The sequence below is a fragment of the Humulus lupulus genome, chromosome 1 (genome assembly GCF_963169125.1).
Source record: "Humulus lupulus chromosome 1, drHumLupu1.1, whole genome shotgun sequence".
In the NCBI taxonomy this organism is placed as follows: domain Eukaryota; kingdom Viridiplantae; phylum Streptophyta; class Magnoliopsida; order Rosales; family Cannabaceae; genus Humulus; species Humulus lupulus.
Window position 1 is genome coordinate 3419975 of NC_084793.1, and position 14092 is coordinate 3434066.

A 14092-nucleotide genomic window follows, 5' to 3' on the forward strand; every position below is an offset into this window, starting at 1 on the left:
AAACTGCACAACAATCTACGAATTGAAAGAATTTATTGTAAGAATTTATTTTTGCCTTATTTTACTTAGTGTGTTGTTATTTATTACCCTTAATTTCTTTTCTTTAATAATTTTTTTATTTGAATTTTGAAAGGAATGAAGGAAGGAAGGAAGGAAGGAAGGAAGGAGTGGTCATGGATTTTCTTTGTATTTTGAATTTTCATGTACTTTATGTTTATGGTTGTAGACTTATGGACTTTATTATGGTTGTAGTTAACTAGTTATGTACTTTATGAATTTTATGATTGTTTATGGTTGTATTTTGGGACTTTTGACATTTTTATGTTTGTAATTTGTAATTTGGACATTGTTTGTAATTTAAGGATTTTTTGACTTTGGACTTTTGACAATATATTTTTTTCAAAATTTTTATCAAGGCCCAATTTGTAAAAAAATCAATTTGTAAACCAAACTTTAAAAATTAAAAAAGTGTAAAAAATGGTATATTTGAAAATTTGGGCTTTTCAGCCCAATTGGCCAAGCCCAACACGAAACCCGACTCGAACAAACCCGAAAACCGAAACCGAACAAAAACCCAAAAATTTTGGACCGGATTCAGTACCACTTTTCTCCACCCAAAACCCGCAAAACTCGAAACCGAAGCACCCGAAACCCGAAAATCCGACCCATGTGTACCCCTAATTTACCCATGAGAAGTCACGGGGAAAAATATCAAACGAGTGTAATACATTACGACAAAATTAGTGAAATCTCCAATTTACCAAAGAGATACCCCTTTAAGAAAAATTAGTTTACTATATTATGAATTCGAGCAATAATTTGAAAATGAAGACTAAGAAAACTACAAGGGTAATGAGCACAAATGTTGTAGCCCTATGTATTAGGCTTCTATGTATAAAATTTCGTGCAATTTTGAGGTATGTAGAGGGAGATATGACCAAAATACTAAGAGATATACGAATGTTAGGGAAAAACTTGCAAAAAATTATCATTGGAAAGTGAATTTTTTTTAAATGTAGACTTAAGGCTTTGTTTCAACTCAAATAGAAGCATTAACTTTAGATTTAAAAATGTGTATATTTCTAACATTTTATAAATGTAATTCTATTAAGTTATAATCTACTTGGTCCCAAAATTAACACAATAAAGAGATTTTAATGGAATCATCTAACCAAATTAACCATTTTTATGAGATTTTCTACAAAATCTACATCCCATTATTTCACCTAAGAAATCATTAATCAAAGTGACATGAAACAAAGTATTTAGTAAGGGTTGGTCTTTTCTAATTAAATAAAGTTAACCAACTTCTAAAATAATATAAGTGAATTAATTATTTAAAATTAGTATAATCAATAATTTAAGTTTCCAACACTTTGATCTATTCAAATATTTTGAATTGATGAGGTATATTTGGTTTTTTTCCCAACCTTTTCCTTAATATCATTAAATCTTATCCATTCATTTCTAGTAGTGTAACCAACTTCTAAAATAATATAAATGACAAATTATTTAAAATTGGTATAATTAATAATTCAATTTTCCAACTAAATCACTTTTATTCAAATATTTTAAATGATACGGTATATATTGGTTAGTTGAAGAATTTAGTTGTTTTTTTCCCAACCTTTTCCATTGATAACACAATTTCATTAAAGCTGATCTCCATTCATTTATATAATACATGATTTTATTTTTTAGCACTACTAAATGCTAACAAAGTACTACTGATTAAATATAATAAAACATAAATTATTCTTCATAGAGGTTCGTAAAGATATGGAGGAAGGCGAGGAGCCAATCGAGCTTCAAGAGGAGTAAGTTTTGGCAACGCAATGCCCAAGCCTTCCCGCATATCCACAGGGAACTCGTCCTTGCTTTTCAACTCAAAACCCTGAAGAATTCGAGCCAGCACTAATTGAACCACAGCCAAACCAAGCGCCACCCCAGGACACGACCTTCGACCAGCACTGAAAGGAATATACTCGAAATTCTGGTCTCTAAAGTTTAAACCGGCATGAGTAGTCATGAACCTTTCGGGAAGAAACTTTGATGGGTCTGACCACATGCGTGGGTCCCGCTGTAGTTTCCACAAGTTCACAATCAAACGTGTGCCTGTGGGGACATAGTGTCCACCAATGTAACAATCTTGTGTGGCCTCACGTGGGCCTGTTATGGGGCCTGGCGGGTACAAGCGTAGGGTTTCTTTAACAATGGCTTGAAGAAACTTGAGATTAGGGATGTCAGATTCTTGCACCCATCTCTGTCTTCCTACATGAGTGTCCAACTCTTCTTGGGCCGCCTTCAAAACACTTGGGTGGTTCAATAATAATGAGATTATCCATGTTAGTGTAACAGCTGTGCTTTCTGTCCCAGTTAGAATGAGAATCTGAAAAAAAAAAAAAAATCTCAAATATATGTATATACTTAAATAAATAATAATACTTTAAAATTTTATTTAAGTTAAATGAATAATAATAAATTATTTCTCATTTTTTATTTTATTATTATTTCTTTATGTTTATATATTTTTTAGAATAAAGTTTAAGTATTATTAATTTATTAAAAAAATTAATAATAATTTTAATTATTGACAAAATATATAAGTTGGAGTAAGATCTTTCAATAAATAATTTTGACCAAATAAGAAATGAAGACTATGGGGGCATAATTTATTCCCTAAAAAAAGTAGTCCTAAGCTTGTCGCACAAATGGACCCAAAGTCATAATAACGTCATAAGAGACAGGCTTCTCAATCTCAATCTAGGATCGATCTTCCACTTAATAGACATGTCATTTCATCAAACTCACCAGTTCTTGACCTTAAACCTGAGCCTCAAAATATTTTACTTTTTTCAAAAAAATTGAGAAATATGATCTTGATCAACAAAGTATTATTTCCAAAACCAGACGAAAATACGTAATTATTATCATAAAAACTAGTTACCAGAGAAGTGGCTTTGATAACAGTATCGCGGCTATGACCAGACAACACCGCATCGTCCTCAGTGAGGTTCGACAACATAACGTCCATGAGGTCACCACCACCACCACCACCACCACTGGACTCATCACCATTCTTGTTAGCTCTAGCTCGACGATGTTCTTCGAGCCACTTCCCCATCACCGAGTCAAGCTCCTTGAAAGTCCGTTTCATGGACCTAACGTGACCATGAAAGTCGAAACGCTCGAGCCACGGGATCACATCCGACCACACAAAAACCCCAGCTAGATGCAAAGCTTCTTTAATGGCTTCCCTGAAACGACGCACCTCGTTCGTCTTTTCGCTGAAAGCTTCTGCCGAAAATCGCTTACCGGCGATCAACCTCACGTTTATATTGAACGTCAGTTGCTCCAACAGCTCGGACAGAGGCACAACTCTGTCATCATCATAACGAAGCAAACCCTTGATGAACGAGTCGATTTCCTTGACTCGGATGTGTTGCAGCAACTCGATCCGATGCACCGAGAGGAGCTGAAGGGTGGCGAGCTTTCGAAGCTCGCGCCAGTACTGGCCGTAAGGGGCGACTGCAAAGGCAGCACTGTCGTACAGGACGTACTTCCCTATTGCTATGTTTGGTCGGTTAGCGAAGAGTCTGTCGTTTGTGGTGAAGCTTTCCTTGACTAGCTCCCAGTTACTCAGCACCAAGGCTCGGTACTGGCCGAGCTTGAGTGAGTAGATTGGGCCGTATTCGTCGGCCATGGCGCCGAGGATTCTGGCTACTGGAAGTTGACCGATGAGAAGGTGGAGGTGACCAATGATTGGCAACACCCCAGGGGGTTCAGGGACACTATTGCTTATAATACTACTTTTCGTCTTTTTGTTTGGATGTTTTTGCAATGTTTTCAAAGCAGAATACATAACTAGGAAACTTAAGAGAGCCATAACAGTGATTAATTCTTCGAAAAGAAAAGAGAAATCCATGGTAGGGATGGATTTTTTGAAGAAGATGAAGATTATGGGAGTTGGGTAATCTGCATGGGATACATGGTTTGTATTTATAGATACAAAGATAGAGATAATTGGACTTATATTTCAATATTATTCCGAAAAAGTTGTTGGAATTAATCTAGGTGAGAAAGACTAGTATTCAGTTTGAAAAACAGCAGCATAATAATACAATTTAGTCTTGTTGTCTAGTAAAAAAACGAGCAAAGATGTCTTGAAAAAATAGATAAGAAAAAAAAAAAAACAAAAAAAAAACAAAAGCCAGCAAACTTAGGGCCTGTTTGGCATTGTTTTCTGTTTTTTGTTTTCAAAATTGTGTTCTCAGAAATGAGAACAAAAAACTGTTTTTGTAGTTTTCAAAAAACAAGAGGTGTTTGGTTAATGTTTTCGAAAAACAATTTTTTAGTTTTATTTTTTTTAAATCTTAAATAAAAAATTAACAAATATATTTACAAAGAGAAAAATATTTTAAAAGTTTGTAATAAATAATGAGATAAAATAATTTGAGAGAAAAAATGATGAAAAATAAGAAGTGAGAAAGTAAGGAAAGAAAATTTGAGAACAGCAGAAAACAACTTTTTGTTGTTCTCAAAATTTTCTGTTTTTTGTAACTTTGTTTTTAAAAATTGTTTTCTGAAAACAATGCCAAACACCTCTACTTGTTTTCAAAAAACAATTTTTAGCTTTTAAAAACAAAAAACAGTTTTTTAGTTAAGGTGCCAAACACCCTCTTAGTTACATGTGAAACTACAAAGATAACAGATATCATCGTGAAAACCAAATAAGATTTATAAGTTACTAAAATATAAATAAATACATAGTGTGTGAGTTACTAATTTGATTGCAAATAAAATCAAATAAAATATAAAACAATTATCACAATTTGTCATTAAATACTAGCCACATCTGAATATGTGTGATTTGGTATGGCGGATAGTACTAGTATTTTTGTTTTTAGTATTTATTATCACATCAATCTCAACATTTTGTTCACATTGAAAAAAAATGTGAAGGATAAAAATGAAAAAAATTATGCTTTCCCTAATTTGTTGTCCCTTCCATGTCCCACAAATTATTTTAAGATATTTTATTTATTTATAGTGTTAATATAGTTGGGAAGAGAGAAAGTTGTAAATCAATTTAAATATATGTTAAATAAATAAATGAGGTGTCTTAAAATAATTTGTGGAATAAGAATGGGACATGAAATTGGGAACAGCTGATTTTTTTTCTATAAAAATGGGATGAAATAAATAATAATTGTTAATAATGGGATTTAAAGTAGGAAATATATTATTTTGGCCCCTGATTTATACAAAGTACCAATATGCCTCTTAATTTTCATAAATATCACAATCACCTAAAATGTTACTTTGGATTTATTTTTAGCAAAATTATTTTTTCAAAAACCCTTTTATCCTCACTTATATATTTTGTCTATAATTAAATTGATTTTTAATTCTTTTAATAAATTAATATATAATACTTAAACTATATTTTTAAAAACATAAACTTAAAAAAAATAAGAATAATATAAATACATAAAAAATTTATTCATTATATTCAATAATTTTTATTTATTTAAGTATATAAATTTATTTAACTTTTATTATTACTTACATTTATTTAACTTTTTTTAATTTATTAAAATAATTATAAATAACTTTAATTATAAACAAATTATACTAGTGAGGGTAAAAATGTCTTAGAAAAAATAATTTTGACTAAAAATAGATTTAGTCAAATAGGGAGGCATATCTATTATTTTTCATAAACCCAAGGAGCCAAAATTATATATTCTTTTTAAAGTACATAAATGGAATTTTTCACCACTTGTTACCATTATAATAAGAATGAAAGTTTCTAATTTCGATATTTGAACCTTATTATATAGAATATTTATAGTAAAAATATCTAAATTATTATATTTGTAGTACTTAAGTTAAATTTGACATTTTAGCTATATGTAGTTATGCATGCTACTCGGCATGTGTCTCAAATTTTTTAAAAAAGAATTTAACATTTCTTTGCTTGGACTTCATTTTGCTTTCCTTTTCTTTTTTTCAATTTTTTGATTCTTTGAATAAGACTTTTAAAATTCCAAATTAAGAGGAAAAGAAAAACGGGAAAGTGAGAGGAAATAGATCTAAAGTATGTTTTGGAGAGAGAAAATAAAAAACACATAATGACACAAAATAATTTTCACCAAAATTCAATTTAGGGGTCTATTTGAACTAGTTGACAAAATATTTCCACCGAAAAAAATTTGTTGTCCCTAATTTCTTATCCCACCAATTATTTTAAGACACTTTATTTATTTATAGTATTAATATAGTTGGGAAAAGAGAAAATTATAAATAATTTAAATATATATTAAATAAATAAAGGAAGTGTTTTAAAATAATTAGTGGATCATGGAGGAGACAGAAAATTTGAGTACAAGAGATGTGATTTATCGCGGAACGGACATCATATGTGTCTTTTCATAGAACTTACACACATAAGATATCAATAAAAACCAACATCTTTACAACCGCAATGTTTGGTGTTATCTTTCTAGCAATACCACTCTCATATTTTGTTTATAAAAAATTTCTAACTAAAGTTATAAATTTACCTCCAAATATGCATGTTTGAGCAAAAATATTTCTACAGATTATATAAAATCCATTTTATTAACCTTCTCTAATTTTCTTTCAATATAAATTTGATATTGAGTAATGAACTTAGTGGTGAAAATACCTACGAAGTATTTGTAGAACATTATTATAGTTTTGTTTGGCTAAACTTTTATTCTTGACTTTACCTTTTGAAAAAACTATTTTAAAGAAAGCTACAAATATTATTAACTTATCAAGAAATAACAATTCTATTTTAGAAAAAATTACATAAGAAAACCAACCAAATATAAAAATAATAAAAAAAATAGATGTTAAGAGTCCCAAAACGAGTTTTTGTAAGCCTAACAAGGCTTGATGGAGATGAGTTGATGATGATGATATTGATATTAATCATGATCTGATCAAATTCAAAGAAAATACTCTTTGTGGACTATATAAGGACAAATGTTCAACAACCAAGTAAGTTTTCTTCTCCTTCACATATTTGCTTGGGTGGTAGTAGTAGTATAGTACCTATATATATTTATTATATATATGAAGATTTTCACCATAGCTAATCAAATTATCATGCCCCACTTTTGATTCTCCAACACATTCATTGATACAATGATAATAACTTGTAAGACTTTCTTTATATTTAGCCCAATATTTGTAATTGTGTTCAAATGCATAAGATGCAAATTAATGCAAAAAATCAATAATTCATTTAATATTTATTGAGAATATATAAAAATTAATTTTTTTATTATTCAAATTATGTACTCCAAAAAATTTATCATTAAAAAAATAAACAAAATATGATGTATGATTGATCATTAATTGTCAACTACTAAATTATAATAATTAATGATAATATATTAAATAAAAAAGTAGATAATATGGTAAATAAAAAAGTAACATTTATTGATGTGCTACATTTAAAAAAAAAATCATATTTTTTGTAAGTTTTGTGTTAAATTCACTATTGCACTAACTTTTTGACACTCCATTAATAATGTTCTAATAATTTATTTCTTTAATAATTACAAACAAACAAAAATAGTATGTGTTTAAGCGACAGAAAAACAAAAAAAAAAGAACATACTATTCAAGTCAATCTACCATTTATATTTTTTTGAATAATCTTTATTGCTTAGTTATTCAATTGTGTGGTTTTTACTTTAGAGGATGATGTATCAAGATGTTCTAAATTGCCTAATTAAATTTATAAAAATAAAAAAATAGTGAAGTGAAAAGAGCCAAGAGGCATATTATATAGTGACCATCTTACAAAAACACCAACTTATCTATCATCACATTAAAAATAATATGATTTAGTGTTTTCTTACCATGTGAACCCTCTCTCCTCTTCTAATTTTTAAGAGAAAAAAATTATGTACATACATAATATTTTATTTTTTTAGAAAAATATGAAATGATAAATGTGAAAGAAAGAAAAAGACTAAGAAGGAATTGAGAAAAAAAAATTGATATCTGTTGGTTTTATTATTATTATTATTTTTTTTTGAATGAGTTGTCTCTAAATTTGAAATAATTTTAATTCTTTTAGTGGCTAGAAATAGTTAAAGTCTCCATCATTGCTACTTTGATGTCAACAAAATTTAGCCACATAATATCAATAAATAATTTATTTATTTTTAAGAAAAAAACTCTATGAATGTTATGTTATTTTGTATGTAAAGGGATATATTTTTAATTATTAGTAGTGTTACTTGGTTTTCAGGTAGTTTATAGACAAATATTAAAATAAAAAATTCTTTTGAAGAATATACTTTTTCGTCCAATTGATACTCAATAACTAATTCATTTAGATAATTATTTAATTTTTATGTATTAAATATGATATTTTAATAATTAAATACTCAATATAATTTAAAATATAAAATATACTTATTTAGTATTTTATGTTTAAACTCACCTCATACCCTAACATTATAAAATTAATATAAAATAGTACTTTAAGTTGTTAACAATTTTTTTAATATTACTAAATTTTCTTAGTTACAAGGAATTAATTCATTATAATATTTTTTTTAACAATGAAAAATTCATTATAATATTATCTTCTAATCTTTTACAAAATTATTGTGACACATGTCTTTTATTTGGATTTTGATGGTCTACCTTGCAACTTATAACTTATAAATATTTATTTTAAGTGTGAATGTTTTATAATCTAATATTTATCTTTTATAGTAATAATATTTGCAGAGAGGACCGATGATCCTATAAGAATTGGGCCAGCTTCATCCTTTGTCAATTTTCAGTTTTCAGCCTCATCAACTGCACAACAATCTACGAAGTGAAAGAATTGCTTGTAAGAATTTATTTGTGCCTTATTTTACTTAGTGTGTTGCTATTTATAATTATTGATTTCTTTTCTTTAATAATTTTTTTATTTGAATTTTGAAAGGAAGGAAAGAAGGAGTGGTCATGGAGTTTCTTTGTATTTTGAATTTTCATGGACTTTATGTTTATGGTTGTAGACTTATAGACTTTATTATGGTTGTAGTTAACTAGTTATGTACTTTATGTTTGTTTATGATTGTATTTTGGGACTTTTGACATTTTTATGTTTGTAATTTGTAATTTGGACTTTGTTTATATTTAAGTGTTTTTGGACTTTTGACATTATATTTTTTTCAAAATTTTTATCAAGGCCCAATTTGCAAAATAAACTTTAAAAATTACAAAAGTGTAAAAATGGTATTTTTGAAAAAAAAAATGATATATTTGAAAATTTTGGCTTTTCGGCCCAATTGGCCCAGCCCAACCCAAAACTCAACCCGACCAAACCCGAAACCGAAAAAAAAAAGCTGAAAATTTCAGATCGAGTTCAGTACCACTTTTCTCCACTCGAAACACGCAAAATCCGAACCCGATGCACCCGAAACCCGAAAATTTGACCCGTGTGCACCTCTAATTTACCAATGAGAAGTCATGGGGAAAAATATCGAACGAGTAGAACACGAGTGCAATACATTACGACAAAATCAGTGAAATCTCCAATTTACCAAAGAGATACCCCTTTAAGAAAAATTCATTTACTATATTATGAATTCGAGCAATATTTTGAAAAAGTAGACTAAGAAAACAACAAGGGTAATGAGCACAAATATTGTGGCCATATGTCTTAGGCTTCTATGTATAAAATTTCAAGAGATACGACCAAAATACTGAGAGATGTACGAATATTAGGAAAAAATTTCAAATGTGGACTTAAGGCTTTGTTTCAACTCATATAGAAGCATTAAATTTAGATTTAAATTTGCATATTTTCAACATTTTATAAATTTAATTCTATTAAGTTATAATCTCCTCATAATAATAAAATATGTTGGTCCCAACATTAACACAATAGAGAGATTTGAATGGGATCATCTAACCAAATTAACCATTTTTATGAGATTTTCTACAAAATCTACATCCCATTATTTCACCTAAGAAATCATTAATCAAAGTGACATGAAACAAAGTATTTAGTAAGGGTTGGTCTTTTCTCATTAAATAAAGTTAACCAACTTCTAAAATAATATAAATTAATTAATTATTTAAAATTATTATAATCAATAATTTAAGTTTCCAACACTTTGATCTATTCAAATATTTTGAATTGATGAGGTATATTTGGTTTTTTTTTCCAACCTTTTCCATTGATGAGGTATATTTGGTTTTTTTTCCCAACCTTTTCCATTGAAAACACAATATCATTAAATATTATCCATTCAATTCTAGCAGTGTAACCAACTTCTAAAATAATATAAATGAATTAAATAAATAAAAAATTATTTAAAATTGGTATAATTAATAATTCAATTTTCCAACTAAATCACTTTTATTCAAATATTTTAAATGATGCGGTATATATTGGTTAGTTGAAGAATTTTGTTGTTTTTTTCCCAACCTTTTCCATGGATAACACAATTTCATTAAAGCTAATCTTCATTCGTTTATAATGCATTATTTTATTTTTTAGCACTACTATAATATTACATAAATTATTCTTCATAGAGGTTCATAAAGTTGTGGAGGAAAGCGAGGAGCCAAGCGAGCTTCAAGAGGAGTAAGTTTCGGCAACGCAATGCCCAAGCCTTCACGCATATCCACAGGGAACTCGTCCTTGCTTTTCAACTCAAAACCCTGAAGAATACGAGCCAGCACTAGTTGAACCACAGCCAAACCAAGCGCCACCCCAGGACACAACCTTCGACCCGCACTGAAAGGAATATACTCAAAATTTTGGTCTCTAAAGTTTAAGCCAACATGAGTAGTCACGAACCTTTCGGGAAGAAACTTTGATGGGTCTGACCACATGCGTGGGTCCCGCTGTAGTTTCCACAAGTTCACAATCAAACGTGTGCCTGTGGGGACATAGTGGCCACCAATGTAACAATCTTCATCTGCAAAGTAAATGACAATTTAAAGCAAAGTAAAATCACACATAGAATTTTACAAGCTTCATCTGCACTGGAACAAATTCCAGCCGACTAGTGCTTGGATCGGGTAAGATGTAACTTTCACTAATAAATCCAATGTTAATTACAATGACCAGTTCAGAAATGAAATCAACATCTTTACAATACAAAAGTTACAGATTACCCTAAAAACTTGAATAACCACTCAAGAATAGTTTCCAAATCCCTTGGAACTTATGAACCGAATCCCTCGATTCAAAAACACTCAAGATCCCCTCGAGAAAGCTAGTTGAATCCCTCTACTAGCCAGATCCGAACTCCCTTCGAATCAGATCAGAACCTCCCACAGCTCTGCAACAAGCTTCACCTCCAACAATGGTGAACCTGCAAAAAACAGAAGAAAGAAAGAAGAAACGAAGAGAGAGAAAACCAAGATTTTGTTTTCTCACAAATTGACAAACTCACTGGAAAAAGGGTTAGGTTGTTAGGAACAGATTAATCTATTTATAGCAACCCTAACCACTAACTAATCAACTAAACAACTAGCTAATGAGATTTAACACGTTTTCAATTAAACCAACAATAGCTGACGTGTACTTATTAATCTGCAGCACACAGTAGATGTAACTGGAGACAAACTAGTTCTAATAGAGACAACATATGCAATATATAATTCAAAGACTGAACAACAAACCCTGTAGATGAAACAACACAGACATATTTTGACATTCATATAAAAAGGCTGTTACAGGCTCACGTGGGCCTGTTATGGGGCCTGGCGAGTACAAGTGTAGAGTTTCTTTAACAATGGCTTGAAGAAATTTGAGGTTGGGGATGTCCGATTCTTGCACCCATCTGTGTCTTCCTACATGAGTGTCCAACTCTTCTTGGGCAGCCTTCAAAACACTTGGGTGGTTCAATAGTAATGAGATTATCCATGTTAGTGTAACAACTGTGCTTTCTGTCCCAGTTAGGATGAGAATCTGAAGAAAAAAAACCATAAATATATGTTTGTACTTATATAAATAATAATAATTTAAATTTTTATTTAGGTTAAAACCAAATATTGAATAATAATAAATTTTTTCTCATTATTTATTTATTTTATTATTATTTCCTTAAGTTTATACAATTTTTAAAATAAAGTTTAAGTATTATTAATTTATTAAAAGAATTAATAATAATTTTAATTATAGACAATATATATAAGTAGGGGTAAAATCTTTGAAAAAATAATTTTGACCAAAAATAGATTCAGAGAGGTCGAGCAGCGGCTGTGGCGACCATTGATGGAAGCTTTAGGGGATCAAGAGGAAGGGTTGTAGGGTTTTCTTCTCTGTGAAAATCAAATTAGATGCGGTGAGCGTGGATCGAACACGCGACCTTCAGATCTTCAGTCACATCAGACATCAAATCCAACAACTTGGCTTTTACACATCCGGGTTCGTTCAAGCAACCCTTGCCTACTCAAGAGATGTTTAAGCGAGCAAAGGTGTTGGCTAACATGTGTACTGAGGATAAGGACGTGAAAAATTTGGTTACCGTGGACAACCTTCAGATGGTGGGCCTACTACCGTGGGACCAAAACATTACAGTGGAGAGTACTACTGAGGAGAATAACGCGACTGATCAGTCCAACGCCGGGACTGAGGTGGTGACTGACCAGTTTTCTCCTGGGCCATCTCCACACTCCCGTAGACCAGGCGATCTTGTCATTAGGGAGCCTCAGCATCAGCGCAGTCTTGCTATTCCCGCCCAGCTTGGGAAAGGAAAGGCCATCCAGCCTGAGAGGGACCTCAGCTCATCATCTGACGACGATGACAACTTCCTCGATCAGATCCTCAACTCATGTCTAGTAGTCATAGCAATATGTTTGATAACTTGGTGATTTGAGACTAATAAAACTGTAGTAGTAATATACTTATCTACAGTTTATTATATATATGTTTTTTTTAACGAATCTTGTGTTTTCCTCTTTTGCAGATCCAGAGATGTTCAGGAACTGCATCGCTCTTCCTACCCCGAAGAGAAAATCTGGCGAAGGAAGTGGCTCCACTCCCCCGAGCAAGGTCCCGAGGAAAGTGCCACCGAACCAAGGGAGACAACCTGAGGGGTTAGTTACGATCCCGCAGTTGACCCCTTCCTCGCTTCCTCCATCAGCGAGCCTAACTCCCCCTTGTCCGACCGGCCTAAGCGAAGCACTACGTACTACTAGTACCATTGGGAGGGGGGCAGTTGATCATACCCTCCACAACGTTTCAACGATTCAAGGCTTTGAATCCTTCCCTCGACTCAGTGTTGATGTCGTCTTAGAGAGAAGGATTGCTTAGTTGGCGAATGTAAGTGCTCTACCACAAGATAGTTTGTTACTCATGTTCATACTTTGTAATAACCTTTTATTTTTCATGCAGACGCTCATGACCATCTTCCATGCCCAGCACCGATCAGTCAACTACAAGGAGTTGATCAAGGTCTTAAATGATCAACTAGTGGAGGCTCGAGCTAAGGTGGAAGCTTCTCAATCAAAGTTGGATCGGTCAGAGCCTTCAGTAGTTGATCATTTAAGACCTTGATCAACTCCTTGTAGTCGACTGATCGGTGCTGGGCATGGCAGATGGTCATGAGCGTCTGCATGAAAAACAAAAGGTTACTACAAAGTATGAACATGAGTAACAAACTATCTTGTGGTAGAGCACTTACATTCGCCAACTGAGCAATCCCTCTCTCTAAGACGACATCAACACTGAGTCGAGGGAAGGATTCAAAGCCTTGAATCGTTGAAGCGTCGTGGAGGGTCTGGTCAACTGCCCCCTCCCAATGGTACTAGTAGTACGTAGTGCTTCGCTTAGGTCGGTCGGACAAGGGGGAGTTAGGCTCGCTGATGGAGGAAGCGAGGAAGGGGTAAACTGCGGGATCGTAACTAACCCCTCAGGTTGACTCCCTTGGCTCGGTGGCACTGTCCTCGGGACCTTGCTCGGGGGAGTGGAGCCACTTCCTTCGCCATATTTTCTCTTCGGGGCAAGAGGAGCGATGCAGTGCCTGAACATCTCTGGATCTGCAAAAGAGGAAAACACGAGATTCGTTAAAAAAAAAACATATATGTATAA

At 31.8% G+C, this 14092-nt stretch overlaps 1 protein-coding gene across 1 annotated transcript; it reads right to left on the reverse strand.

Moving 5' to 3' along the window:
- Nucleotides 1–1647: 1647 nt before the first annotated feature.
- On the reverse strand, nucleotides 1648–3988 carry LOC133782524 (dimethylnonatriene synthase-like). The gene is made up of 2 exons (XM_062221856.1): nucleotides 2948–3988; nucleotides 1648–2389 (listed from the first exon to the last, which is right to left on the reverse strand). The coding sequence occupies exons 1-2, from the start codon at nucleotides 3923–3925 to the stop codon at nucleotides 1760–1762; spliced, it is 1608 nt and encodes a 535-aa protein (XP_062077840.1). The 5' UTR covers nucleotides 3926–3988; the 3' UTR covers nucleotides 1648–1759.
- Between the last annotated feature and the right edge of the window lie 10104 nt (nucleotides 3989–14092).

Coding starts and splice junctions, on each gene's coding strand:
- LOC133782524 (XM_062221856.1), bottom strand. CDS start 3,925: ATGGATTTCTCTTTTCTTTTCGAAGAATTAATCACTGTTATGGCTCTC. Junction 2,390..2,947: donor TTATCAAAGCCACTTCTCTG/GTAACTAGTTTT, acceptor TTTTTTTTTCAG/ATTCTCATTCTAACTGGGAC.